We start from the raw sequence: 27,502 nt of genomic DNA, 5'->3' as shown, positions 1-27,502 counted from the left end.
CCTTGCTGAGTTGTTGCTTTGTACCAATGAGAACTGCTTCTGTTTTTGTCATTAAGTTTAAGCATGTTTCCTGTCATCCAGCACTTGATGTCCTGCGCACATTCAGCGATGCACTGAAGAGACGTAGATAGATCTGACAGATGAAATGCTTTCAGGAGCTGGGTGTCATCAGCGTAGGCATGATGAGAAACTGTGTGGTCTGTAGTTATCCTTCCGACATATCCGTATACAACACAAACAGGACTGGACCAAGGACTGATCCCTGTGGCACCCCACATGTGATTACAGTACCTTTTGATCTCTCAGTGCCAACAACAACAGATTGCTGTCGGTCAGACAGATAAGACGTCACCCATTGAAGGGCATGACCTTCAAGTCCGTACTGTTGTGTGAGCCTGGACAAGAGTCTATGGTGATCGACAGTGTCGAAGGCTGCAGAGAGGTCCAACAACACTAGAGCAGCAATCCTACCATCGTCGACAGCACAACGAAGCTCATTAGGTCACTTGCAGTAAGGCAGTCTCCGTGACTATAGTATTGCCGACACGCTGACTGGAATTCATCAAGCAGAAGATGTTTAGAGAGATGGTCTTTGAGTCTGACATGCACGGCCTTCTCAATTATCTTGGAAATGAAGGATAAATTTGAGACAGGTCGAAAGTTCTGAAGATTCTGAGAGTCAAGATCAGGTTTCTTTAGCAGAGGTTTGACTACAGCATGTTTGAATCTGGATGGAAATACACTACTCTCCAAACTTGAGTTGACAATTTTGGTAATACTTGGCAGCAACAAGTCAAGATATTGAAACAGAAGTTTAGTTGGTATGGGGTCGGAGTCGCAAGTGGTAGGCTTTGAAGAGCGGATAATTGATTCAATGTCCTTGGGGGTGAAGGGCGCGAACTGTGTTAGTGGATCGCCTCTGAAGAGAGGTTCACTGAAACACCTATCAACTTCCTTGGCTGAAAGTCCTTGTCGAATGGTATCAATCTTTGAAATGAAAAATGAGTTGAAGGAGTCTGCGAGTTCCATGTGACTTTGTCCGGGACGTACTCTATCACTATCACCTCCTTTACCAAGCAGTTTATTCATAAACCTGTAAGGGAAGCAGGTTTCCCCATACTATTCTGTATACTGTGAAGACAATATTTCCTTTTAGCGGAGATGATTAAAGAGGTGGTAGCATTTCGGCACTGTTGATATATCTGCCTGTGAATTTCCAGGCGTGTCTTACGCCACTGACGTTCTGCTCTGCGCCGTTGTGTCTTAGAGCGACGAATGGACTCGTCATACCATGGAGCATGAGGACGGAGTATCACATTCTTCTCAACTGCCGGAGCATGTTTGTCTAGAAGAGATGTGAGGGTGTCATGGAAGAGCTCAACATGGTCCTCAACATCAGGGGGAGAATCAGTGAGGAGGTTTGAATTAACCAAGTCAAGTCTGAAACTATCTGGCTGAATCTTCTTGATGTTTCGACACATCAAGATTGAATGCTTGTTGTTTGGCTTAATTAAGTCAATAGCAAAGAAGACATTGAAGTGGTCAGACATCTAACTCCCTGGGAGGCATTGTGCTTAGTAAGCCAAGGGGTTCCGGAGAACCCACGACAAGCATAGGAGTTGCGTGGATGCGTAACAGGCCTACCTTGTACATCACTATCTACGGTTGTCATCAGTCCACACACCTCCAAGACCAGCTGTTCGCACTGTCCAGACAGAAGGGTAATCTGTGGCCCGCCGTCCAACCGTGGGATAAGTGCAAGTCGTGAGATAGGATGAGTTTAAAATTTTTGAAATTTTAATATAAATTGTATATTTATGTGCTTATCCTATCTCATGCGATGGATGCCCGCCAGGCCTCCCCACTACTCAGATTACAACGTTGGCTCCAAGATGAGACTGATCATTTAAGGTAGTCACATGGGCAATTTGTGGAGCATGCTGCAAGCTTTATTAGGAACTAGGAAGCTAATTCAGGAGAGCAGCATGGAGTGCACAGGCGAATGGACAAGGAGGCCTATGGAAAAAGTTTACAGTCGTTTCACTAAAAGTCGAAGCAAGAGAGAGAGGTGCAACTCGTGACATAGGATAAGTATATAAATATACAATTTATATTAAAATTTCCAATTTGATTAAAAAATTTTCCCATGTAAGTACAGTGTGTACTGTGAATGTGTACAGTGAATGTGTTAATACTTACTCTCATAGATGAACATTGACACACTCAGTACTGACTCCCAATGTTGATTCATTATTTGCAGAACCTCACCTGAAGGAGATTACCTCCCCATAGTCTTCATAGATGAACTGGGCTTCAGGACCAAGGATCTGCTTGTAAGTGTCCATTTGTTATAAACATAAGTTGAGTGTCTTGGTGCTCACCTGGAATGTGCACAAGTACAACTGTTGTTTGTGCATCATGTCTTGTGGTAATTAGATGGGCAATCTTCAACTCTATGTCTTTGTATATAAGTCTGACTACTCAAGCTCAGAGAGTACAGGCATATACAGTGTACTCTGTCAATACAGGCATCACTCAGGACCGAATAGAAATGCCGATTTTGACAGAGTGCCTGTTTAGGCAGGTTGCAAGTTCACTTATGACTCCGGGCGCACACAGGAAGTTCACTGTCGCGTTGTCCCTTTTGCATTAACAACATGTTTGAATAAGAAACAAGGCGAATGGTGAGGGGTGTTGTCTCGTTCCACGCCCTCGCGATCCAGTACACTGCATCTTAAACCGAGGGGTGTTGTCTCTTTCCACGCCCTGGATCCAGTACACTGCATCTAACACCGTGATTGCTTTGCAAAGTTCATCAGTGCTGGAACATGTGTCCATTCTAGAGACAAGTGATCTCAAAAGATATCGACGGTAACGTGCCTTAAATGCGCGGATTATACCTTGATCTAGGGGTTGAAGAACTGACGTCGTGTTTGCAGGAAGGTAGCAAAGTTTCACGTTACTCAGACTAAGGCCATGGTTGTGGGAAGGGGCATTGTCCATGAATAATAAAATATTTCTTCTTTGTCTTCGCATTTGCTGATTAAGCTCCTCCAACCAATCACGATACAGGGCTGATGTCATCCAAGCTTTGTGATTGGCTCGCCAAAAATCCTTAAATACCCTCAAATCAACTAAACTCTTGCTCGTTTTTACAGACAAACTGCTCACTACATGTATTAATTACTCTATGTAAGTGACATGTACCACTCACTAATTAACAAGAAACTGATTGACACTTCCCATTTCTGAATAATCTCAGGAGTAACCACAAATTGTGTTGTTACATCATACGATTTTACCTTAAATACCCTCGAAACAACATGTAATCTCGTGCTCGTTTTTACAGTCAAACTGCCCACTATTAATTACTCTATGTAAGTGACACGTACCACTCACTAATTAACAAGAAACTGATTGACACTTCCCGTTTCTGAATAATCTCGGGAGTAACTGCAAATTGTGTTGTTACATCATTTGGACCTAATTGCATCAAAGGGTTGCGGCATCCTTCATGTGCCGTTTTTTACAGATTCGTTTTCATAACAACTTGTTCGTTGGTACTGAAAAACAATGCCGATATCCTGAGTAGACGGATGCCGATGTTTACAGATGTTTCTAAATGATAATTAAGTGCATTTCTGCCGGGACTGAAACTTTGTGCTGATGTAGACAGAGTGCCGGTGTTTACAGAGTGCCGGTGTTTACAGAGTGCCGGTGTTTACAGAGGCCGATATTGCCAGAGTCCACTGTCATAGTGTTTGTGACACATGTTTGTTATATAATCATTCTGCCCATTTGTTTTTTCCAGCCAGTCAACAGGACCTCCTCCGAGATGCCTCTCACGATCACCTATTCTTCGATCTCGGTGGGAAAACTGCGAATGTGGACAAATGTTCTTGAGTCCTTCAAGATGCTTCACAGCCTGGGTGGGTGAAACCACAGTTGTACATATACTCAGCTGTACAGCAATAACCATCTTCCATCAACCCTTAGTCAGTGTGGACACTGTAATGTACCTCACTCACTCTGTGCTAGGTTGGCTAAGTCATGCAAGAAACTTATGATCTTGAGCTGGACCTCTCATTCACCAGGCTATGTTTCTAGGTTCGTCAGCATCTTGCCTTCGCTTGTGGGTTTCATGAAAGTCACAGATCTTCCTGGACCTGTGAATGTCAAATTGGCTCAAACTAAAGTGCTTTTCAAAACCAAATCAAAGTGGCACACAGACTGGTCCAGTGGGCTGAGTGGTGGGCAGCTCCTCCTGCTGATACTACAACCTGGGTGGTATGTGTGATAGCTGCTGATACTACAACCTGGGTGGTATGTGTGATAGCTGCTGATACTACAACCTGGGTGGTATGTGTGATAGCTGCTGAGTTGACAGGTCCTCATTTCTCTTTCAGGCTTCACAGAAAAGGACACAGATGAGATCAAGGGGATATTTGCCGACACTAACCTGAACTTCCTCCTGCTCACCTTCACAGTGGCAGCCTTCCATGTATGTCGTACAGTGTACAGCCTTCCATGTATGTCGTACAGTGTACAGCCTTCCATGTATGTCGTACAGTGTACAGCCTTCCATGTATGTCGTACAGTGTACAGCCTTCCATGTATGTCGTACAGTGTACAGCCTTCCACGTATGTCGTACAGTGTACAGCCTTCCACGTATGTCGTACAGTGTACAGCCTTCCATGTATGTCATACAGTGTACAGCCTTCCATGTATGCCGTACAGTGTACAGCCTTCCATGTATGTCGTACAGTGTACAGCCTTCCCTGTATGTCGTACAGTGTACAGCCTTCCATGTATGTCGTACAGTGTACAGCCTTCCATGTATGTCGTACAGTGTACAGCCTTCCATGTATGCCGTACAGTGTACAGCCTTCCATGTATGTCGTACAGTGTACAGCCTTCCCTGTATGTTGTACAGTGTACAGCCTTCCCTGTATGTTGTACAGTGTACAGCGTGGCTTTCCATGTGCCGTACAGTGTACAGCGTGGCCTTCAATGTATGTTGTACAGTGTACAGCCTTCAATGTATGTTGTACAGTGTACAGCCTTCCATGTATGTCGTACAGCCTTCCCTGTATGTTGTACAGTGTACAGCCTTCCCAGTATGTCGTACAGTGTACAGCGTGGCCTTCCATGTATGTCGTACAGTGTACAGTCTTCCATGTATGTCGTACAGTGTACAGCGTGGCCTTCCCTGTATGTCGTACAGTGTACAGCGTGGCCTTCCATGTATGTCGTACAGTGTACAGCCTTCCATGTATGTTGTACAGTGTACAGCCTTCCCTGTAATGTATGTCGTACAGTGTACAGCCTTCCATGTATGTCATACAGTGTACAGCGTGGCCTTCCATGTATGTCGTACAGTGTACAGCCTTCCATGTATGTCGTACAGTGTACAGTGTTGCCTTCCATGTAATCCAGGCTTCAGGTCACTGGATTGTCTGTCCCTGTCACCTCAAGGTTTAATGTCGGAGCTGCCTCCGTGGTGTAGTAGTTAGAGCATCCGCCTGGAGAACAGAAGGTCGTGGGTTCGATCCCACGCCATGTCATACCAAAAGGCGTCAAAATATGGCACTTGTTGGTCCCTGCCGCACGCTTGGCATTAATGGGTACAACAAGGACTGGTTGGCTTGGAGTCAGTATAATGTGTCTGAGTGGGGTATTAACTGTGGCATGGTGTCTCAGTGAGCTCGCAGAATAAAACCAGTTTAAGTCTGGGCTAGTACAAGCAGCCACACATACACACTCATGCACATCGTCATATGAGTGAAATATTCTTAAGTATGATGCCAAACAGCATTTCACCACACCTTTAATATCAGTGTCAACTCTCTAACTGCTGTCCTTCACTCCTTCACCTTCTGTTACAGCTGCTGTTTGACTTCCTGGCCTTCAAGAATGACATCAGCTACTGGAAGAACAGGGACACCATGGTTGGTCTGTCCACCCGAGTCGGTCAGTCTCTGTCCTTCATCCTTACTGTACACGTTTCATTGGTTGGGGGTGTGGGAGGGGCACCCGAGTAGTTGTTGTGACAGAAACAGTGGTGTTGAAACACGATTCCCCCAGGGTCAGCCTCAAATCCCTGCTTGTGTTTTTTTCCAAAGAAGGACATGTGTCACTTCCTCCCACATTGAGTTGACATGCCGTGACATAAGAAATACTGTTTAAAGTGTTGCTGGCCCCAACAGCATTGGCAGATTGCGTTGGTCTTGAGTTAGTTTTTGCTGGTTGTGCCAAACACCCATGTTCCCCTCATTAGTGTGACTATATAGCTGGAATATTGCTGAGTGCGGCGTTAAACTCAACTCAACTCATTAATGTGAGGGATATTCTTGATGGTGTAAACATTGCACCACACCAAACCCTCACTCACTCTGATCACTGAGAACACTAAGAATCAGCTCCTGAATGTAAGCTACTGAGAACATATTTACAAGTATAAATGATAAATTCATCACCTCTTAAGAATAAATTAGAAATATTAGCGAAATTATATATTCAGTAAATGAAGGTTTCAAATTTTGTGAATGTCTTGCATTGTGCTGATGTTGAAGCTTGTGGAGGCCATACACTTGTGAGTTTCCCAGTCTCCCAGTCACCTCCATGTACAACATGGCAGTCAGTTACCCAGTCTCCCAGTCTCCTCCATGTACAACATGGCAGTCAGTTACCCAGTCTCCTCCATGTACAACATGGCAGTCAGTTACCCAGTCTCCCAGTCTCCTCCATGTACAACATGGCAGTCAGTTACCCAGTCTCCCAGTCTCCTCCATGTACAACATGGCAGTTAGTTACCCAGTCTCCCAGTCTCCTCCATGTACAACATGGCAGTCAGTTACCCAGTCTCCCAGTCTCCTCCATGTACAACATGGCAGTCAGTTACCCAGTCTCCCAGTCTCCTCCATGTACAACATGGCAGTCAGTTACCCAGTCTCCCAGTCTCCTCCATGTACAACATGGCAGTCAGTTACCCAGTCTCCCAGTCTCCTCCATGTACAACATGGCAGTCAGTTACCCAGTCTCCCAGGGTTCACTGCACCTACAAATACTCGAAGTAGGACATTCTGTGATGTGTAGTGTTGACTCCTGGTTTCAGTGGTGTGTAGTGTTGACTCCTGGTTTCTGTGATGTGTAGTTTTGACTACTGGTTTCAGTGGTGTGGCGGTGTGTCTCCACCATCATCATCTTCCTGTACCTGCTGGATGAGAACACCAGTCTCCTTGTCCTCATCCCTGCCGGCATTGGTTCCATTATCGAGGTACGTCTCACATCCTTAGTTGCCCTGTGATCTGAGGTACCAATAGACCAGTATGTGTCCTGTGCTAGACCAGGTCTCCCATAGACCAGTAGGTTCCCTGTGATCTGAAGTACCTATAGACCAGTAGGTGTCCTGTGATCTGAAGTACCTATAGTCCAGTAGTTGCCCTGTGATCTGAGGTACCAATAGACCAGTATGTGTCCTTTGCTAGACCAGGTCTCCCATAGACCAGTAGGTTCCCTGTGATCTGAAGTACCTATAGACCAGTAGGTGTCCTGTGATCTGAAGTACCTATAGTCCAGTAGGTGCCCTGTGATCTGAAGTACCTATAGACAAGTAGGTGTCCTGTGCTAGACCAGGTCTCCCATAGACCAGTAGGTGTCCTGTGCTAGACCAGATCTCCCATAGACCAGTAGGTGTCCTGTGCTAGACCAGATCTCCTATAGACCAGTAGGTGCCCTGTGCTAGACCAGGTCTCCTATAGACCAGTAGGTGTCCTATGCTAGACCAGATCTCCTATAGACCAGTAGGTGTCCTGTGCTAGACCAGGTCTCCCATAGACCAGTAGGTGTCCTATGCTTAACCAGGTCTCCTATAGACCAGTAGGTGTCCTGTACTAGACCAGGTCTCCTATAGACCAGTAGGTGCCCTGTGCTAGACCAGGTCTCCTATAGACCAGTAGGTGTCCTATGCTAGACCAGATCTCCTATAGACCAGTAGGCATCCTGTGCTAGACCAGGTCTCCTATAGACCAGTTAGTGTCCTGTGCTAAACCAGGTCTCCCATAGATCAGTAGGTGTCCTGTGCTAGACCAGGTCTCCCATAGACCAGTAGGTGTCATGTGCTAGACCAGGTATCCCATAGACCAGTAGGTGTCCTGTGCTAGACCAGGTCTCCCATAGACCAGTAGGTGCCCTGTGCTAGACCAGGTCTCCCATAGATCAATCAGTGTCCAGGAGTAGACTAGGGCCCCAGTACACTTCTGTGTAAAATGGGGCGTGTTTGCGTCTCAGGAATAAACCATTTAAATGTCTCGTGGCACTGGATATTGTTGGCAGATTTGCCAGGTGTTGTTGTCAATGTTAGAATTGTACTGGCTGTGATGGTGTGACTTATTTCCTCCACAGATATGGAAAGTTACCAAAGCATTTAAACTCAAGGTCACCTGGAATGGTATGAAACCATCATTTGAGGTAAGCATCTATATTTGTTTGTAATATTCTGTTCATTATTTTCATGTTATGACAAGACTGTTGATTGGCTGGGTGTTTTCCGAATGAAGAAGTAGAGAATAATGTTGACTGTAATTTGTTTTAAACCAAACATTTGGGCAACTCTGGCCCTCTCTCCTGAAATCTGCACTCACTTAACTGAAGCACTGATGGTTAAAGGTTTATTGAATTGCTTTCATGGTAACTTTTGTATGAAAGATTCATAATAAATATGATTTTTGATGACTATGAAAGTTTATTTGTATTTTAAAATGATTGGCACTTTACACAGGCTAAGCTGTCTGAATAGCTTATCCTCAATTCTTCAAGATGGGCTCAGCTGTAAGGTTGTGTGTAGCCATTGTGTTTTGCCACATGATCAGTGATAGATGGGGAGGTGCCGTACGTTGACAATTTTCATCTCTTGACAGTTTGGCACGTCCTCAGACAAAGAAAAAGAAACACAGCAATTTGATTCCCAGGTATTGTGTTCGTGGATGGTTTTGACACATTTTGTTTCATTATATCCTTGAAAAAGTAACATTGTGTTCATGTCGTCATCATTGAACAAATAGATGACAGGTTAAGACAGAAACAGTTACACTGAAACTGATAGAAGTCTAAAGTTGAAGTGAAAAAGCTTGAATATTCTAAAATTATGAATTTGTGATAGTGCTGTTTAGAAATTCTTACAGAAACTTTGTGTTATAAGTCTTATAATAACTTTGGTACAGTGACATCTGAGTTGCTAGTTTCTGTTGTCTGTGAAACAGACAAAGTGTAAGTTAAAGACCTGTTTTCTCTTCCAGGCTATGAAGTATTTATCCTACGTCCTGTACCCCCTGTGTTTAGTTGGGGCTGGGTACTCCCTCCTCTATGTACAGCATAAAAGGTGGGTAGCCACACTTGGTATTGTGTTGTATGTTCAAGGATTGTGTTGTATGATCAAGGGGTTGTGTTGTATGTTCAAGGGATTGTGCTGTATGTTCAAGGGATTGTGTTGTATTTTCAAGGGATTGTGTTGTATGTTCAAGGATTGTGTTGTATGTTCAAGGATTGTGTTGTATGATCAAGGACTGTTTTGCATGTTCAAGGCTTGTGTTGAAGGATTATGTTGTATGTTCAAGGATTGTGTTGTATGTTCAAGAGGTTGTGTTGTATGTTCAAGGATTGCGTTGTATGTTCAAGGAGTTGATTGCGTTGTATGTTGAAGGATTGTGTTGTATTCAAGGGGTTGTGTTGTGTGTTGTATGTTCAAGGGATTGTGTTGTATGTTGAAGGGATTGTGTTGTATGATCAAGGACTGTGTTGCATGTTCAAGGCTTGTGTTGAAGGATTGTGTTGTATGTTCAAGGATTGTGTTGTATGTTCAAGGGGTTCTGTTGTATGTTCAAGGGATTGTGTTGTATGTTGAACGATTGTGTTGTATGTTCAAGGGGTTCTGTTGTATGTTCAAGAGATTGTGTTGTATGTTCAAGGATTGTGTTGTATGTTCAAGGGATTGTGTTGTATGTTCAAGAGATTGTGTTGTATGTTGAAGGATTGTGTTGTATGTTCAAGGGATTGTGTTGTATGTTCAAGGGATTGTGTTGTATGTTCAAGGGATTGTGTTGTATGTTCATGGGATTGTGTTGTATGTTCAAGGATTGTGTTGTATGTTCAAGGGGTTCTGTTGTATGTTAAAGGGATTGTGTTGTATGTTGAAGGGGCTGTGTTGTATGTTCAAGGGATTGTGTTCTATGTTGAAGGGGTTGTGTTGTATGTTCAAGGGTTTGTGTTGTATGTTCAAGGGGTTCTGTTGTATGTTCATGGGATTGTGTTGTATGTTGAAGGGATTGTGTTGTATGTTGAAGGGGCTGTGTTGTATGTTCAAGGGTTTGTGTTGTATGTTCAAGGGGTTCTGTTGTATGTTCATGGGATTGTGTTGTATGTTGAAGGGATTGTGTTCTATGTTGAAGGGGCTGTGTTGTATGTTCAAGGGATTGTGTTGTATGTTGAAGGGGCTGTGTTGTATGTTGAAGGGATTGTGTTGCATGTTGAAGGATTGTGTTGTATGTTGAAGGGGCTGTGTTGTATGTTCAAGGGATTGTGTTGTATGTTCAAGGATTGTGTTGTATGTTCAAGGGGTTCTGTTGTATGTTGAAGGGGCTGTGTTGTATGTTGAAGGGATTGTGTTGTATGTTGAAGGGGTTGTGTTGTATGTTCAAGGGTTTGTGTTGTATGTTCAAGGGGTTCTGTTGTATGTTCATGGGATTGTGTTGTATGTTGAAGGGATTGTGTTGTATGTTGAAAAGGCTGTGTTGTATGTTCAAGGGATTGTGTTGTATGTTCAAGGGGCTGTGTTGTATGTTCAAGGGATTGTGTTGTATGTTCAAGGGATTGTGTTGTATTTTCAAGGGATTGTGTTGTATGTTCAAGGATTGTGTTGTATGTTCAAGGATTGTGTTGTATGTTCAAGAGGTTGTGTTGTATGTTCAAGGATTGTGTTGTATGTTCAAGGGTTTGTGTTGTATGTTCAAGGGATTGTGTTGTATGTTGAAGGGATTGTGTTGTATGATCAAGGACTGTGTTGCATGTTCAAGGCTTGTGTTGAAGGATTGTGTTGTATGTTGAAGGATTGTGTTGTATGTTGAAGGGGTTCTGTTGTATGTTCAAGGGATTGTGTTGTATGTTCAAGGGATAGTGTTGTATGTTCAAGGGGTTCTGTTGTATGTTCAAGGGGCTGTGTTGTATGTTCAAGGGTTTGTGTTGTATGTTCAAGGGATTGTGTTGTATGTTGAACGATTGTGTTGTATGTTCAAGGGGTTCTGTTGTATGTTCAAGGGATTGTGTTGTATGTTCAAGGATTGTGTTGTATGTTCAAGGGATTGTGTTGTATGTTCAAGGGATTGTGTTGTATGTTCAAGGGGCTGTGTTGTATGTTCAAGGGATTGTCTTGTATGTTCAAGGGATTGTCTTGTATGTTCAAGGGATTGTGTTGTATGTTCAAGGATTGTGTTGTATTGTGTTGTATGTTCAAGGGATTGTGTTGTATGTTCAAGGGATTGTGTTGTATGTTCAAGGGGTTGTGTTGTATGTTCAAGGGATTGTGTTGTATGTTCAAGGGTGTTGTGTGTGTTGTATGTTCAAGGGATTGTGTTGTATGTTCAAGGGATTGTGTTGTATGTTCAAGGGATTGTGTTGTATGTTGAAGGGATTGTGTTGTATGTTCATGGGGTTGTGTTGTATGTTCAAGGGGATTGTGTTGTATGTTCAAGGGATTGTGTTGTATGTTCAAGGGATTTGTGTTGTATGTTCAAGGGGTTGTGTTGTATGTTGATGGGATTGTGTTGTATGTTGAAGGGATTGTGTTGTATGTTGAAGGGGCTGTGTTGTATGTTGAAGGGATTGTGTTGTATGTTGAAGGATTGTGTTGTATGTTCAAGGGATTGTGTTGTATGTTCAAGGGGCTGGGTTCTATGTTCAAGGGTATGTTGCATGTATGTTGATGGGATTGTGATGTATGTTGAAGGGATTGTGTTGTATGTTCAAGGGATTGTGTTGTATGTTCAAGGGATTGTGTTGTATGTTCAAGGGATTGTGTTGTATGTTCAAGGGATTGTGTTGTATGTTCAAGGATTGTGTTGTATGTTGAATTGTGTTGAACGATTGTGTTGTATGTTGAAGGATTGTGTTGTATGTTGAAGGGTTCTGTTGTATGTTCAAGGGATTGTGTTGTATGTTCAAGGGATTGTGTTGTATGTTCAAGGGTTCTGTTGTATGTTCAAGGGGCTGTGTTGTATGTTCAAGGGTTTGTGTTGTATGTTGGGGATTGTGTTGTATGTTCAAGGGTTCTATTTGTATGTTCAAGGGATTGTGTTGTATGTTGAAGGGATTGTGTTGTATGTTCAAGGGAGCTGTGTTGTATGTTCAAGGGATTGTGTTGTATGTTCAAGGGGATTGTGTTGTATGTTCAAGGGTATGTTTGGGTTGTATGTTCAAGGGATTGTGTTGTATGTTGAAGGGATTGTGTTTGTATGTTGAAGGGGCTGTGTTGTATGTTCAAGGGATTGTGTTGTATGTTCAAGGATTGTGTTGATGTTGAGGGATTGTGTTGTATGTTCAAGGGGCTGTGTTGTATGTTCAAGGGTTTGTGTTGTATGTTCAAGGGATTGTGTTGTATGTTGAACGATTGTGTTGTATGTTCAAGGGGTTCTGTTGTATGTTGAAGGGATTGTGTTGTATGTTGAAGGGATTGTGTTGTATGTTCAAAGGATTGTGTTGTATGTTCAAGGGATTGTGTTGTATGTTGAAAGGATTGTGTTGAACGATTGTGTTGTATGTTGAAACGATTGTGTTGTATGTTCAAGGGGTTCTGTTGTATGTTCAAGGGATTGTGTTGTATGTTCAAGGATTGTGTTGTATGTTCAAGGGATTGTGTTGTATGTTCAAGGGATTGTGTTGTATGTTCAAGGGGCTGTGTTGTATGTTCAAGGGATTGTCTTGTATGTTCAAGGGATTGTGTTGTATGTTCAAAGGGATTGTGTTGTATGTTCAAGGATTGTGTTGTATGTTCAAGGTTCAGTTGTATGTTCAAGGGATTGTGTTGTATGTTCAAGGGATTGTGTTGTATGTTCAAGGGTTTGTGTTGTATGTTCAAGGGGTTCTGTTGTATGTTCATGGGATTGTGTTGTATGTTGAAGGGATTGTGTTGTATGTTGAAGGGGCTGTGTTGTATGTTCAAGGGATTGTGTTGTATGTTGAAGGGGTTGTGTTGTATGTTCAAGGGTTTGTGTTGTATGTTCAAGGGGTTCTGTTGTATGTTCATGGGATTGTGTTGTATGTTGAAGGGATTGTGTTGTATGTTGAAGGGGTTGTGTTGTATGTTCAAGGGGTTGTGTTGTATGTTCAAGGGATTGTGTTGTATGTTGAAGGGATTGTGTTGTATGATCAAGGACTGTGTTGCATGTTCAAGGCTTGTGTTGAAGGATTGTGTTGTATGTTCAAGGATTGTGTTGTATGTTCAAGGGGTTCTGTTGTATGTTCAAAGGGATTGTGTTGTATGTTGAACGATTGTGTTGTATGTTCAAGGGGTTCTGTTGTATGTTCAAGAGATTGTGTTGTATGTTCAAGGATTGTGTTGTATGTTCAAGGGATTGTGTTGTATGTTCAAGAGATTGTGTTGTATGTTGAAGGATTGTGTTGTATGTTCAAGGGATTGTGTTGTATGTTCAAGGGATTGTGTTGTATGTTCAAGGGATTGTGTTGTATGTTCATGGGATTGTGTTGTATGTTTAAAGGATTGTGTTGTATGTTCAAGGGTTCTGTTGTATGTTAAAAGGATTGTGTTGTATGTTGAAGGGCTGTGTTGTATGTTCAAGGGATTGTGTTGTATGTTGAAGGGGTTGTGTTGTATGTTCAAGGGTTTGTGTTGTATGTTCAAGGGTTCTGTTGTATGTTCATGGGATTGTGTTGTATGTTGAAGGGATTGTGTTGTATGTTGAAGGGCTGTGTTGTATGTTCAAGGGTTTGTGTTGTATGTTCAAGGGTTCTGTTGTATGTTCATGGATTGTGTTGTATGTTGAAGGATTGTGTTCTATGTTGAAGGGCTGTGTTGTATGTTCAAGGATTGTGTTGTATGTTGAAGGAATGATCATGTTGTATGTTGAAGGATTGTGTTGCATGTTGAAGGATTGTGTTGTATGTTGAAGGGGCTGTGTTGTATGTTCAAGGGATTGTGTTGTATGTTCAAGGATTGTGTTGTATGTTCAAGGGGTTCTGTGTTGTATGTTGAAGGGCTGTGTTTGTATGTTGAAGGATTGTGTTGTATGTTGAAGGGGTTGTGTTGTATGTTCAAGGGTTTGTGTTGTATGTTCAAGGGGTTCTGTTGTATGTTCATGGGATTGTGTTGTATGTTGAAGGGATTGTGTTGTATGTTGAAAAGGCTGTGTTGTATGTTCAAGGGATTGTGTTGTATGTTCAAGGGGCTGTGTTGTATGTTCAAGGGATTGTGTTGTATGTTCAAGGGATTGTGTTGTATTTTCAAGGGATTGTGTTGTATGTTCAAGGATTGTGTTGTATGTTCAAGGATTGTGTTGTATGTTCAAGAGGTTGTGTTGTATGTTCAAGGATTGTGTTGTATGTTCAAGGGTTTGTGTTGAACGATTGTGTTGTATGTTCAAGGGGCTGTGTTGTATGTTCAAGGGTTTGTGTTGTATGTTCAAGGGATTGTGTTGTATGTTGAACGATTGTGTTGTATGTTCAAGGGGTTCTGTTGTATGTTGAAGGGATTGTGTTGTATGTTGAAGGGATTGTGTTGTATGTTCAAGGAGCTGTGTTGTATGTTCAAGGGATTGTGTTGTATGTTGAAAGGATTGTGTTGAACGATTGTGTTGTATGTTGAACGATTGTGTTGTATGTTCAAGGGGTTCTGTTGTATGTTCAAGGGATTGTGTTGTATGTTCAAGGATTGTGTTGTATGTTCAAGGGATTGTGTTGTATGTTCAAGGGATTGTGTTGTATGTTCAAGGGGCTGTGTTGTATGTTCAAGGGATTGTCTTGTATGTTCAAGGGATTGTCTTGTATGTTCAAGGGATTGTGTTGTATGTTGGCTGATTGTGTTGTATGTTCAAGGGGTTCAGTTGTATGTACAAGGGATGGTGTTGTATGTTCAAGGGATTGTGTTGTATGTTCAAGGGTTTGTGTTGTATGTTCAAGGGGTTCTGTTGTATGTTCATGGGATTGTGTTGTATGTTGAAGGGATTGTGTTGTATGTTGAAGGGGCTGTGTTGTATGTTCAAGGGATTGTGTTGTATGTTGAAGGGGTTGTGTTGTATGTTCAAGGGTTTGTGTTGTATGTTCAAGGGGTTCTGTTGTATGTTCATGGGATTGTGTTGTATGTTGAAGGGATTGTGTTGTATGTTGAAGGGGTTGTGTTGTATGTTCAAGGGGTTGTGTTGTATGTTCAAGGGATTGTGTTGTATGTTGAAGGGATTGTGTTGTATGATCAAGGACTGTGTTGCATGTTCAAGGCTTGTGTTGAAGGATTGTGTTGTATGTTCAAGGATTGTGTTGTATGTTCAAGGGGTTCTGTTGTATGTTCAAGGGATTGTGTTGTATGTTGAACGATTGTGTTGTATGTTCAAGGGGTTCTGTTGTATGTTCAAGAGATTGTGTTGTATGTTCAAGGATTGTGTTGTATGTTCAAGGGATTGTGTTGTATGTTCAAGAGATTGTGTTGTATGTTGAAGGATTGTGTTGTATGTTCAAGGGATTGTGTTGTATGTTCAAGGGATTGTGTTGTATGTTCAAGGGATTGTGTTGTATGTTCATGGATTGTGTTGTATGTTCAAGGATTGTGTTGTATGTTCAAGGGTTCTGTTGTATGTTAAAGGGATTGTGTTGTATGTTGAAGGGCTGTGTTGTATGTTCAAGGGATTGTGTTCTATGTTGAAGGGGTTGTGTTGTATGTTCAAGGGTTTGTGTTGTTTGTTCAAGGGGTTCTGTTGTATGTTCATGGGATTGTGTTGTATGTTGAAGGGATTGTGTTGTATGTTGAAGGGGCTGTGTTGTATGTTCAAGGGTTTGTGTTGTATGTTCAAGGGGTTCTGTTGTATGTTCATGGGATTGTGTTGTATGTTGAAGGGATTGTGTTCTATGTTGAAGGGGCTGTGTTGTATGTTCAAGGGATTGTGTTGTATGTTGAAGGGGCTGTGTTGTATGTTGAAGGGATTGTGTTGCATGTTGAAGGATTGTGTTGTATGTTGAAGGGGCTGTGTTGTATGTTCAAGGGATTGTGTTGTATGTTCAAGGATTGTGTTGTATGTTCAAGGGGTTCTGTTGTATGTTGAAGGGGCTGTGTTGTATGTTGAAGGGATTGTGTTGTATGTTGAAGGGGTTGTGTTGTATGTTCAAGGGTTTGTGTTGTATGTTCAAGGGGTTCTGTTGTATGTTCATGGGATTGTGTTGTATGTTGAAGGGATTGTGTTGTATGTTGAAAAGGCTGTGTTGTATGTTCAAGGGATTGTGTTGTATGTTCAAGGGGCTGTGTTGTATGTTCAAGGGATTGTGTTGTATGTTCAAGGGATTGTGTTGTATTTTCAAGGGATTGTGTTGTATGTTCAAGGATTGTGTTGTATGTTCAAGGATTGTGTTGTATGTTCAAGAGGTTGTGTTGTATGTTCTGCAAGATTGTGTTGTATGTTCAAGGGTTTGTGTTGTATGTTCAAGGGATTGTGTTGTATGTTGAAGGGATTGTGTTGTATGATCAAGGACTGTGTTGCATGTTCAAGGCTTGTGTTGAAGGATTGTGTTGTATGTTGAAGGATTGTGTTGTATGTTGAAGGGGTTCTGTTGTATGTTCAAGGGATTGTGTTGTATGTTCAAGGGATAGTGTTGTATGTTCAAGGGGTTCTGTTGTATGTTCAAGGGGCTGTGTTGTATGTTCAAGGGTTTGTGTTGTATGTTCAAGGGATTGTGTTGTATGTTGAACGATTGTGTTGTATGTTCAAGGGGTTCTGTTGTATGTTCAAGGGATTGTGTTGTATGTTCAAGGATTGTGTTGTATGTTCAAGGGATTGTGTTGTATGTTCAAGGGATTGTGTTGTATGTTCAAGGGGCTGTGTTGTATGTTCAAGGGATTGTCTTGTATGTTCAAGGGATTGTCTTGTATGTTCAAGGGATTGTGTTGTATGTTCAAGGATTGTGTTGTATGTTCAAGGGGTTCAGTTGTATGTACAAGGGATGGTGTTGTATGTTCAAGGGATTGTGTTGTATGTTCAAGGGTTTGTGTTGTATGTTCAAGGGGTTCTGTTGTATGTTCATGGGATTGTGTTGTATGTTGAAGGGATTGTGTTGTATGTTGAAGGGGCTGTGTTGTATGTTCAAGGGATTGTGTTGTATGTTGAAGGGGTTGTGTTGTATGTTCAAGGGTGTTCTGTTGTGTTGTTGCGGGATTGTGTTGTATGTTGAAGGGATTGTGCTGTATGTTGAAAGGATTGTGTTGTGGTATGTTGAAGGATTGTGTTGTATGTTGAAGGGGTGTTGTGTTGTTGCATGTTGAAGGATTGTGTTTATGTTAGAAAGGATCTGTGTTGTATGTTCAAGGGATTGTGTTGTATGTTCAAGGATCAGGATTGTATGTTCAAGGGTTCTGTTGTATGTTGAAGAGGATTGTGTTGTATATTCAAGGGATTGTGTTGTATGTTCCAGGGTTGTGTTGTATGTTCAAGGGTTTGTGTTGTATGTTCAAGGGATTGTGTTGTATGTTCAAGGGATTGTGTTGTATGCCGTTGATCTATTGTCAGGTATGTATTTATGTGCCGATTGTATGTACGTTCAAGGATCAGGTTGTATGTTCAAGGGATTGTATTGTATGTTCAAGGGATTGTGTTGTGTTGTTCAAGGGATGTATTGTATGTACGTTCATTGTGTTGTATGTCCGCTGATTGCTGTATGTTCAAGATCCTGTTGTATGTTCAAGATTTCAGGTTGAATGATCAAGGGTTTGTGTTGTCCATAGGCTATTGTATGTATCCAAGGGTTTAGGTTGAATGTTCATGGATTGTATGTGTTGAACGATTGTGTTGTATGTTGAAGCGAGGGATCAGGTTGTGCATTGAAGGGATTTGTGTTGTTGTATGTTGAAGGATCAGTGTTGTATGTTCAATGGTTGTGTTGTATGTTGAAGGATCTGTGATTGTATGTTGATGAAGTTGTATGTTGAACGATTGTATGTATCCAAGGTTCAGTTGTATGTTCATGGATCATTGTATTGTATTGTCCAAGGATGTGTTGTATGTTCAAGGATTGTGTTGTATGTCCATGGATTGTGTTGTATGTTCAAGGGATATGTTCCAAGGGCTAGCTCTGTTCAAGGATTGTCCTCTAGTTCGTTCATGGTCATTGTATGTTCATGGATTGTGTCATGTTCATGGATCAGGTTGTATGTTGAAGGGGGTTGTATGTTGTACGTGTCAAGGGATGGTGTTGTATGTTCAAGGATTGTGTTGTATCATTCAGGTGGGTCCATTGTGTTGTATGTCCAGGGTTCTGTTGTATGTTCAGGACTGTGTTGTATGTTCCGGAAGGTGTGTTGATCATGTTGAAGGGGCTCAGGTTGTATGTTCAAGAGGATTAATGTTTGTATGTTGAAGGATTGTGTTGTATGTCCATATTCCAGGTTGTATGTCCAAGGGTCCTGATTGTATGTCCAAGGATTGTGTTGTATGTTGAAGGATTCATGTTCAATGTTGAATGGCCTGTATTGTACAGCCGTCCATATTAGGTTGTATGTTCCACTGGATTGTGTTGTATGTTGAAGGTTCAGTTGTATGATCAAGGACTGTGTCGTATGTTGAAGCCGATATATTGTATGTCCCATTGATCAGGTTGTATGTCCATGATCAGTACGTCCATGGTTTGTGTTGTATGTTCATGGATTGTGTTGTATGTCCGAACGATCAGGTTGTATGTTCATGGGTTCTATTTGTATGTCCAAGAGATTGTGTTGTATGTTCCGGTTGATCAGGTTGTATGTCCATGGATTCAGGTTGTATGTCCGAATCGTCGGATTGTGTTGTATGTCCAAGGGATTGTGTTGTATGTTCGATGGATTGTGTTGTATGTTCATGGATTGTAGTTATATGTCCATGGACTGTGTTGTATGTCCATGGATCAGGTTGTATGTTCAAGGGTTCAGGTTGTATGTTCAAAAGGGGATTGTGCTGTATGTTGAAGGATTGTTGTATGTCCATGGATTGTGTTCTATGTTGATAGGTTGTATGTATCGCTTCAAGGGATTGTGTTGTATGTTGAATGGCCAGTTGCACGTCCATGGATCAGGTTGTATGTTCAAGGGATTGTGTTGTATGTTTGTATTCCGGATTGTGTTGTATGTCCAAGGGTTGTGTTGTATGTCCATGGATTGTGTTGTGATGTTGAAGGGGATCAGGTTGTATGTTGAAGGGCTGTGTTGTATGTTCAAGGGATTGTGTTGTATGTTGAAGGCCTTGTGTATGCGTTGAAGGGGTTGTGTTGTACGTTGAATGTCGATTGTGTTGTATGTTGAAGGGATTGTGTTGTATGTTGTATTGCATGTGTTGTATGTTCAAGGGATTCTGTTGTATGTTGAAGGGCTGTGTTGTATGTTGAAGGATTGTGTTGTATGTTGAAGGGATTGTATGTTGGTGATGCAGTATGTTCAAGGGTTGTGTTGTATGTTCATGGATTGTGTTGTATGTTGAAGGATTGTGTTGTGGCGAAAAGGTTGTGTTGTATGTTCAAGGATTGTGTTGTATGTTCAAGGGTTTGTGTTGTATGTTCAAGGGATTGTGTTGTATGTCCAAGGATTGTGTTGTATTTTCAATGGATTGTGTTGTACGTTGTTATCAGGCTCATATGTCTCAAGAGGGTTGTATACGTCCAAGATGTTGCTGTGTTGTGGGCGCTTCAAGGATTTGTGTATCTCAGCGGATGGGGTTGTGTTGAATGGATTCAGTTGTATGATCAAGGACCGTGTTGTATGTTCAAGGGTTTGTAGTTGAAGGATTGTGTTTGTTGAAGATCAGTGTTGTGATTGAAGGGTTCTGCTGTATGTTCAAGGATTGTGTTGTATGTTCAGGGATAGTGTTGTATGTTCAGCTAATCCTATTGTATGTTCAAGGGCCATGTTGTATGTTCAATGGTTTGTGTTGTATGTTCAAGGATTGTGTTGTATGTTGAACGATTCTGTTGTATGTCCAAGGGTTCTGTTGTATGTTCAAGGGATTGTGTTGTATGTTCAAGGATTGTGTTGTATGTCCGAAGGATTGTGTTGTATGTTCAAGGGATTGTGTTGTATGTTCAAGGGCTGTGTTGTATGTAGTTCAAGGGATTGTCTTGTATGTTCAGCGGATTGTCTCTGTATGTCCTGGCGACGCCAGTTGTATGTTCATTGATTGTGTTGTATGTTCAAAGGGGTTCAGTTGTACGTACAAGGGATGGTGTTGTATGTCCAAGGATCGTGGTTGTATGTCCATGGTTTGTGCTGTATGTCAAGGGGTCTCTGTTGCATGTTCACGGGATTGTGTTGTATGTCGAAGGGATTGTGCTGTATGTTGAAGGGGCTGTGTTGTATGTTCAAGGCGATTGTGTTGTATGTTGAAGGGGTTGTGGTTGTATGTCTGGCGGCTTGCAGTTGTATGTTCATGGGTTCTGTGTTGTATATGTCCAGCGGATCAGGTTGTATGTTCAAAGGACTGTGTTGTATGTCGAAGGGATTGCTGTTGTATGTTGCCAGGGTTGTGTTGTATTGTGTATGTATGCTCAGGGATTGTCAGTTGTCGTTGTATGTTGAAATAGCTGTGTATGTTCGAAACGACTGTGTTCAAGGGACTGTGTGTTGTATGTTGAAGGACCGTGTGGCTGTATCATTGAAGGGGCGATTGTGTTGCATGTTCAAGGGATTGTATTGTATGTCTTGAAGGAGATTGTGTTGTATGTTCAAGGGATTGTGTTGTATGTTCAAGGATTGTGTTGTATGTTCAAGGGATTGTGCTGTATGTTGACAAGGGATGTATGTTGTATGTTCAAGGGATTGTGCCTTGTATGTTCAAGGATTGTGTTGTATGTCACGGGATTGTGTTGTATGTTCAAGGGATTGTGTTGTATGTTCAAGGGATTGTGTTGTGTATGTTGAAGGGATTGTGTTGTATGTTCCGCTGGATTGTGTTGTATGTTCAAGGGGTTGTGTTGTTGTATGTTCAAGGGATTGTGTTGTTGTATGTTCAAGGGTTCATGCTTGTATGTTCAAGGGATTGTGTTGTATGTTCAAGAGGATCGTGTTGTATGTCCGGGCGAGTTGTGTTGTATGTTGAAGGGATTGTGTTGTATGTTCAAGGCCATTGTATGTCCGCGACATTGTGTTGTAATGTTCATATTGTGATGTATGCTGAATGGATTGTTGTATGTTCAAGGATTGTGTTGTAGGCGTTCAAGGGATTGTGTTGTATGTTGAAGGATTGTGTTGTATGTTGAAGGGATTGTGTTGTATGCATCAAGCTGGACTTGTGTGTTGCATGTTCAGCTGATCAGGTGCGTATGTTCAAAGATTTGTTGTTGTATGTTCAAGTCGTATATTGAGGTATGTTGAATGGGTTTGTGTTGTATGTTCAAGGATTGTGTTGTATGTTGATGGATTGTGTTGTATGTTCAAGGGTTCTGTTGTATGTTGAAGGGATTGTGTTGTATGTTGAAGGGGATTGTGTTGTATGTTCAAGGAGGCCAGTTGTATGTTCAAGGATTGTGTTGTATGTTGAAAGGATTGTGTTGAACGATTGTGTTGTATGTTGAACGATTGTGTTGTATGTTCAAGGGGTTCTGTTGTATGTTCAAGGGATTGTGTTGTATGTTCAAGGATTGTGTTGTATGTTCAAGGGATTGTGTTGTATGTTCAAGGATTGTGTTGTATGTTCCAGAGGGGCCGTGTTGTATGTTCAAGGACTATTGTCTTGTATGTTCAAGGATTGTCTTGTATGTTCCATGGATTGTGTTGTATGTTCAAGGATTATTGTTGTTGTATGTTCAAGGGGTTCAGTTGTATGTACAAGGGATGGTGTTGTTGTATGTTCAAGGATTGTGTTGTATGTTCAAGGGTTTGTGTTGTATGTTCAAGGGGTTCTGTTGTATGTTCATGGGATTGTGTTGTATGTTGAAGGGATTGTGTTGTATGTTGAAGGGCTGTGTTGTATGTTCAAGGGATTGTGTTGTATGTTGAAGGGGTTATATTGTATGTCCAAGGATTTTGTGTTGTATGTTCAAGGGGTTCTGTTGTATGTTCATGGGGATTGTGTTGTATGTTGAAGGGATTGTGTTGTATGTTGAAGGGAGGTTGTGTTGTATGTTGAAGGATTGTGTTGTATGTTGAAGGGGGCTGTGTTGTATGTTGAAGGGATTGTGTTGCATGTTGAAGGATTGTGTTGTATATTGAAGGGGCTGTGTTGTATGTTCAAGGGATTGTGTTGTATGTTCAGGGATTGTGTTGTATGTTCAAGGGATTGTGTTGTATGTTCAAGGGCTGCTTTCTACTATATGTTCAAGGGATTGTGTTGTATGTTGATGGATTGTGTTGTATGTTGAAGGGATTGTGTTGTATGTTCAAGGGATTGCGTTGTATGTTCAAGGGATTGTGTTGTATGTTCAAAGGGATTGTGTTGTATGTTCAAGGGGCTGTGTTGTATGTTCAAGGGATTGTGTTGTATGTTCAAGGATTGTGTTGAACGATTGTGTTGTATGTTGAAGGATTGTGTTGTATGTTGAAGGGGGTTCTGTTGTATGTTCAGCGGATTGTGTTGTATGTTCAAGGGATTGTGTTGTATGTTCAAGGGGGTTCTGTTGTATGTTCAAGGGGCTGTGTTGTATGTTCAAGGGTTTGTGTTGCATGTTCAAGCGATGTGTGTTGTATGTTCAAGGTTCTGTTGTATGTTCAAGGGATTGTGTTGTATGTTGAAGGGATTGTGTTGTATGTTCAAGGAGCTGTGTTGTATGTTCAAGGGATTGTGTTGTATGTTCAAGGATTGTGCTGAAACGATTGTGTTATATGTTCAAGGGGCTGTTTTGTATGTTCAAAGGGATTGTGTTGTATGTTGAAGGGATTGTGTTGTGTGTTGAAGGGGCTGTGTTGTATGTTCAAGGGATTGTGTTTGTATGTTCAAGGATTGTGTTGAACGATTGTGTTGTATGTTCAAGGGGCTGTGTTGTATGTTCAAGGGTTTGTGTTGTATGTTCAAGGGATTGTGTTGTATGTTGAAACGATTGTGTTGTATGTTCAAGGGGCTCTGTTGTATGTTGAAGGGATTGTGTTGTATGTTGAAGGGATTGTGTTGTATGTTCATGGGATTGTGTTGTTTGTTCAAGGGATTGTGTTGTATGTTGAAGGGGCTGTGTTGTATGTTGAAAGACAGTTGTTGGCGTTGAAGGGGCGTAGTGTTGTATGTTCAAGGGTTTGTGTTGCATGTTGAAGGATTTTCTGTTGTATGTTGAATGGATTGTGTTGTATGTTCAAGGGATTGTATGTTGTATGTTCAAGGATTGTGCTGAATATTCAGGGGTTCAGTTGTGTGTTGAAGGGGCTGTGTCTGTATGTTGGAAAGATTTTGTGTTGTGGTGTTGAAGGGGATTGTGTTGTATGTTCAAGGGTTCTAGTTGTATGTTCAAGGGGTTCTGTTGTATGTTCAAGGGATTGTGTTGTATGTTGAAGGGATTGTTGTTGTACGTTGAAAAGGCTGGTGTTGTATGTTCAAGGGATTGTGTTGTATGTTCAAAGGGGCTGTGTTGTATGTTCAAGAAGGGATTGTGTTGTACAGCGTCCAAGGGATTGTGTTGTTGTATTTTCATGGGATTGCGTTGTATGCCGATGTTCATGGATCGTGCCGTATGTTCCAGCGATTGTGTTGTATGTTCAAGAGGTTGCGTTGGTATGTTCAAGGTTGTGCTGTATTTCAGGCGTTTGTGTGGGATTGTAAGCAAGGGATTGTGTTGTATGTTGAAGGGATTGTGTTGGGATGATCAAGGACTGTGTTGCATATTCAAGGTTGTGTGTTGAAGGATTGTGTTGTATGTTGAAGAGATTGTGTTGTATGTTGAAGGGGGTTCTGTGTTGTATGTTCAAGCGGATTGTGTTGTATATTCAAGGGATAGTGTTGTATGTTGAAGTAGGGTTCAAGTTGTATGTTGCAGGTTCAAGGCTGTGTTGTATGTTCAAGGGTTTGTGTGTTGTATGTTCAAGGATTGTGTTGTATGTTGAAGGGGTTGTGTTATGTATGTTCATGGATTGTGGGACATTGTATGTTCAAAGGGATTGTATTTGTATGTTCAAGGATTGTGTTGTATGTTCAAGGGATTGTGTTGTATGTTTCAAAGGAGTTTGTGTTGTATGTTCAAGGGGGCTGTGTTGTATGTTCAACGAGTTGTATCTTGTATGTTCAAAGAGTTGTCTTATGTTCGAGGATGTGTGTTCATGGATTGTAGTTGTGGCGTTCAAGGTTATGTGTTGTATGTTCAAAGGGGGTTCAGTTGTATGTACAAGGGATGGTGTTGTATGTCTCAAGGGGCTGTGTTGTATGTTCAAGGATTGTCTTGTGTGTTCAAGGGATTGTCTCAAAGAAGTCAAGGGATTGTGTTGTATGTTCAAGGATTGTGTTGTATGTTCAAGGGGTTCAGCTGTATGTACAAGGGATGGTGTTGTATGTTCAAGGATTGTGTTGTATGTCTATGGCTTGTGTTGTATGTTCAAGGGGTTCTGGGGACTAGCAAGCAGACATTGTACACTATCCTACTATCTAGAGTCTAATGCTAGAAGTCATCTGGGGACTAGCAGACAGATTGTGTTGTATGTTGAAGGGATTGTGTTGTATGTTGAAGGGGCTGTGTTGTATGTTCAAGGGATTGTGTTGTATGTTGAATGGGGTTGTGTTGTATGTTCAAGGGTTTGTGTTGTATGTTCAAAGGGTTCTGTTGTATGTTCATGGGATTGTGTTGTATGTTGGAAGGGATTGTGTTGTATGTTGAAGGAGGTTGTGTTGTATGTTGAAGGGATTGTGTTGTATGTTGAAGGGCTGTGTTGTATGTTGAAGGATTGTGTTGCATGTTGAAGGATTGTGTTGTATGTTGAAGGGGCTGTGTTGTATGTTCAAGGGATTGTGTTGTATGTTCAAGGGGATTGTGTTGTATGTTCAAGGGATTGTGTTGTATGTTCAAGGGGCTGTTTTCTATGTTCAAGGGATTGTGTTGTATGTTGATGGGATTGTGTTGTATGTTGAAGGGATTGTGTTGTATGTTCAAGGGATTGCGTTGTATGTTCAAGGGATTGTGTTGTATGTTCAAGGGATTGTGTTGTATGTTCAAGGGGCTGTGTTGTATGTTCAAGGGATTGTGTTGTATGTTCAAGGATTGTGTTGAACGATTGTATTTGTATGTTGAAGGATTGTGTTGTATGTTGAAGGGTTCTGTTGTATGTTCAAGGGATTGTGTTGTATGTTCAAGGGATTGTGTTGTATGTTCAAGGGGTTCTGTTGTATGTTCAAGGGGCTGTGTTGTATGTTCAAGGGTTTGTGTTGTATGTTCAAGGGATTGTGTTGTATGTTCAAGGGGTTCTGTTGTATGTTCAAGGGATTGTGTTGTATGTTGAAGGGATTGTGTTGTATGTTCAAGGAGCTGTGTTGTATGTTCAAGGGATTGTGTTGTATGTTCAAGATTGTGTTGAACGATTGTGTTGTATGTTCAAGGGGCTGTTTTGTATGTTCCAGGGATTGTGTTGTATGTTGAAGGGATTGTGTTGTGTGTTGAAGGGGCTGTGTTGTATGTTCAAGGGATTGTGTTGTATGTTCAAGGATTGTGTTGAACGATTGTGTTGTATGTTCAAGGGGCTGTGTTGTATGTTCAAGGGTTTGTGTTGTATGTTCAAGGGATTGTGTTGTATGTTGAACGATTGTGTTGTATGTTCAAGGGGTTCTGTTGTATGTTGAAGGGATTGTGTTGTATGTTGAAGGGATTGTGTTGTATGTTCAAGGAGCTGTGTTGTATGTTCAAGGGATTGTGTTGTATGTTGAAAGGATTGTGTTGAACGATTGTGTTGTATGTTGAACGATTGTGTTGTATGTTCAAGGGGTTCTGTTGTATGTTCAAGGGATTGTGTTGTATGTTCAAGGATTGTGTTGTATGTTCAAGGGATTGTGTTGTATGTTCAAGGGATTGTGTTGTATGTTCAAGGGGCTGTGTTGTATGTTCAAGGGATTGTCTTGTATGTTCAAGGGATTGTCTTGTATGTTCAAGGGATTGTGTTGTATGTTCAAGGATTGTGTTGTATGTTCAAGGGGTTCAGTTGTATGTACAAGGGATGGTGTTGTATGTTCAAGGGATTGTGTTGTATGTTCAAGGGTTTGTGTTGTATGTTCAAGGGGTTCTGTTGTATGTTCATGGGATTGTGTTGTATGTTGAAGGGATTGTGTTGTATGTTGAAGGGGCTGTGTTGTATGTTCAAGGGATTGTGTTGTATGTTGAAGGGGTTGTGTTGTATGTTCAAGGGTTTGTGTTGTATGTTCAAGGGGTTCTGTTGTATGTTCATGGGATTGTGTTGTATGTTGAAGGGATTGTGTTGTATGTTGAAGGGGTTGTGTTGTATGTTGAAGGGATTGTGTTGTATGTTGAAGGGGCTGTGTTGTATGTTGAAGGGATTGTGTTGCATGTTGAAGGATTGTGTTGTATGTTGAAGGGGCTGTGTTGTATGTTCAAGGGATTGTGTTGTATGTTCAAGGGGATTGTGTTGTATGTTCAAGGGATTGTGTTGTATGTTCAAGGGGCTGTTTTCTATGTTCAAGGGATTGTGTTGTATGTTGATGGGATTGTGTTGTATGTTGAAGGGATTGTGTTGTATGTTCAAGGGATTGCGTTGTATGTTCAAGGGATTGTGTTGTATGTTCAAGGGATTGTGTTGTATGTTCAAGGGGCTGTGTTGTATGTTCAAGGGATTGTGTTGTATGTTCAAGGATTGTGTTGAACGATTGTGTTGTATGTTGAAGGATTGTGTTGTATGTTGAAGGGGTTCTGTTGTATGTTCAAGGGATTGTGTTGTATGTTCAAGGGATTGTGTTGTATGTTCAAGGGGTTCTGTTGTATGTTCAAGGGGCTGTGTTGTATGTTCAAGGGTTTGTGTTGTATGTTCAAGGGATTGTGTTGTATGTTCAAGGGGTTCTGTTGTATGTTCAAGGGATTGTGTTGTATGTTGAAGGGATTGTGTTGTATGTTCAAGGAGCTGTGTTCTATGTTCAAGGGATTGTGTTGTATGTTCAAGGATTGTGTTGAACGATTGTGTTGTATGTTCAAGGGGCTGTTTTGTATGTTCCAGGGATTGTGTTGTATGTTGAAGGGATTGTGTTGTGTGTTGAAGGGGCTGTGTTGTATGTTCAAGGGATTGTGTTGTATGTTCAAGGATTGTGTTGAACGATTGTGTTGTATGTTCAAGGGGCTGTGTTGTATGTTCAAGGGTTTGTGTTGTATGTT

General features: G+C 41.5%; 1 protein-coding gene across 1 annotated transcript in view; it reads left to right on the top strand.

The window, feature by feature from the left end:
- Nucleotides 1-27,502, top strand: part of LOC124280511 (cleft lip and palate transmembrane protein 1-like protein) — a 41,719-nt gene that overhangs the window by 7,624 nt on the left and 6,593 nt on the right. The window contains 8 exon segments of the mRNA XM_046716455.1: nucleotides 2,261-2,333; nucleotides 3,812-3,929; nucleotides 4,407-4,501; nucleotides 5,887-5,971; nucleotides 7,174-7,277; nucleotides 8,405-8,470; nucleotides 8,920-8,970; nucleotides 9,298-9,380. Coding sequence (XP_046572411.1) covers nucleotides 2,261-2,333; nucleotides 3,812-3,929; nucleotides 4,407-4,501; nucleotides 5,887-5,971; nucleotides 7,174-7,277; nucleotides 8,405-8,470; nucleotides 8,920-8,970; nucleotides 9,298-9,380 — 675 coding nt within the window.

This window comes from Haliotis rubra, unplaced genomic scaffold, assembly GCF_003918875.1.
Source record: "Haliotis rubra isolate DU_JTF1 unplaced genomic scaffold, ASM391887v1 Scf269, whole genome shotgun sequence".
In the NCBI taxonomy this organism is placed as follows: Eukaryota; Metazoa; Mollusca; class Gastropoda; order Lepetellida; family Haliotidae; genus Haliotis; species Haliotis rubra.
The sequence above is the reverse complement of the archived record's forward strand: the minus strand, read 5'-3'. Positions and strand labels throughout refer to the sequence as shown.